This window comes from Empidonax traillii, unplaced genomic scaffold, assembly GCF_003031625.1.
Source record: "Empidonax traillii isolate 1590-97213 ecotype Southwest subspecies unplaced genomic scaffold, ASM303162v1 scaffold3109:size28419, whole genome shotgun sequence".
Classification (NCBI taxonomy): domain Eukaryota; kingdom Metazoa; phylum Chordata; class Aves; order Passeriformes; family Tyrannidae; genus Empidonax; species Empidonax traillii.
In genome coordinates this window covers 14,191-15,342 of record NW_020958302.1, presented here as the reverse complement: position 1 = coordinate 15,342, position 1,152 = coordinate 14,191, and the positions used below count along the sequence as shown (strand labels likewise).

The following is a 1,152-nucleotide window of genomic DNA, read 5'->3' as shown; positions in this document are numbered from 1 at the left end:
GCCTCAGAAGGTCCCACAGCATCCTGGAGATGCTGTCAGGGAGCCCAGCTCTGCTTCACAAGTTCCCAGTGCCTGTCCCTGCCTGTGCTCAAAGGGCTCCCACCCCCAGGACTGTGCTCAGAGAGCACTCAGGCCTTGCAGCCAGAAAGGGGCTCCCAAGGACAGTGTGGGAGTGGAAAGAGCAGCTCTGCAAAGCCCAAGCTCTGCTGCTCCCTGGCAGTGCTGCTGTGCTGGGATTCTTGTGCCCTTGCCCTTTGCCAATCCCCCCTGTCCTGCAGTGTGCTGTCCTTTAGGAACAGCTGAGAAGAAGGGTCTTGGACAAAGAAGGCACTGCAGGGTCCTTTATTTTGTTTAAATACTGAGAGAGCACGATTCTTCACTTATAAAACTCCGGGTCAAATTTATGGGTGGACAATAAATAAGAATGCATACACATAATATACTTAATAGCACAACAAATTTTTTCAAGAAGAATCTGATGACCTCCCACAAAAACCTGAGCAGGAAGGCTGCGCCATTAAGGAGCCCCCTTCTGAAAGTTCCCCACCAGAACACAGGCACTTTATTACTTCTGAAAAGCATCCAGTCATCATTTTCCTTATGGCATCCCTGAGCTCCTGGTTCCTCAGGCTGTAGATGAGGGGGTTCAGGGTTGGAGGCATCACCGAGTACAGAACTGACAGGGCCAGATCCAGGGATGGGGAGGAGATGGAAGGGGGCTTCAGGTAGGCAAATGCTGCAGTGGTGACAAAGAGGGAGACCACAGCCAGGTGAGGCAGGCACGTGGAAAAGGCTTTGTGTCGTCCCTGCTCAGAGGGGATCCTCAGCACAGCCCTGAAGATCTGCACATAGGAGAAAGCAATGAAAATGAAGCAACCAAATCCTAAACAGCAAATAAAAACCATGAGCCCAAGTTCCCTGAGGTAGCCTGAGTGTGAGCAGGAGAGCTTGAGGAGGTGAGGCATTTCACAGAAGAACTGGCCCAGGGCATTGCCCTGGCACAGGGGCAGGGAAAATGTATTGGCTGTGTGCAGCAGAGCATTGAGAAACCCAGAGGCCCAGGCAGCTGCTGCCATGTGGGCACAAGCTCTGCTGCCCAGGAGGGTCCCGTAGTGCAGGGGTTTGCAGATGGCAACGTAGCGGTCGTAGCAC

The 1,152-nt window shown here is 53.0% G+C and overlaps 1 protein-coding gene across 1 annotated transcript; it reads right to left on the bottom strand.

Annotated features, from left to right (window-relative positions):
* Window positions 1-464: 464 nt before the first annotated feature.
* On the bottom strand, window positions 465-1,118 carry LOC114072391 (olfactory receptor 14J1-like; the record flags this gene model as incomplete). The annotated part of the gene is made up of 2 exons (XM_027910294.1): window positions 465-496; window positions 632-1,118. Coding segments are annotated over 2 exons (519 nt in total), but the record flags the coding sequence as incomplete, so codon positions are not given.
* Window positions 1,119-1,152: the final 34 nt, after the last annotated feature.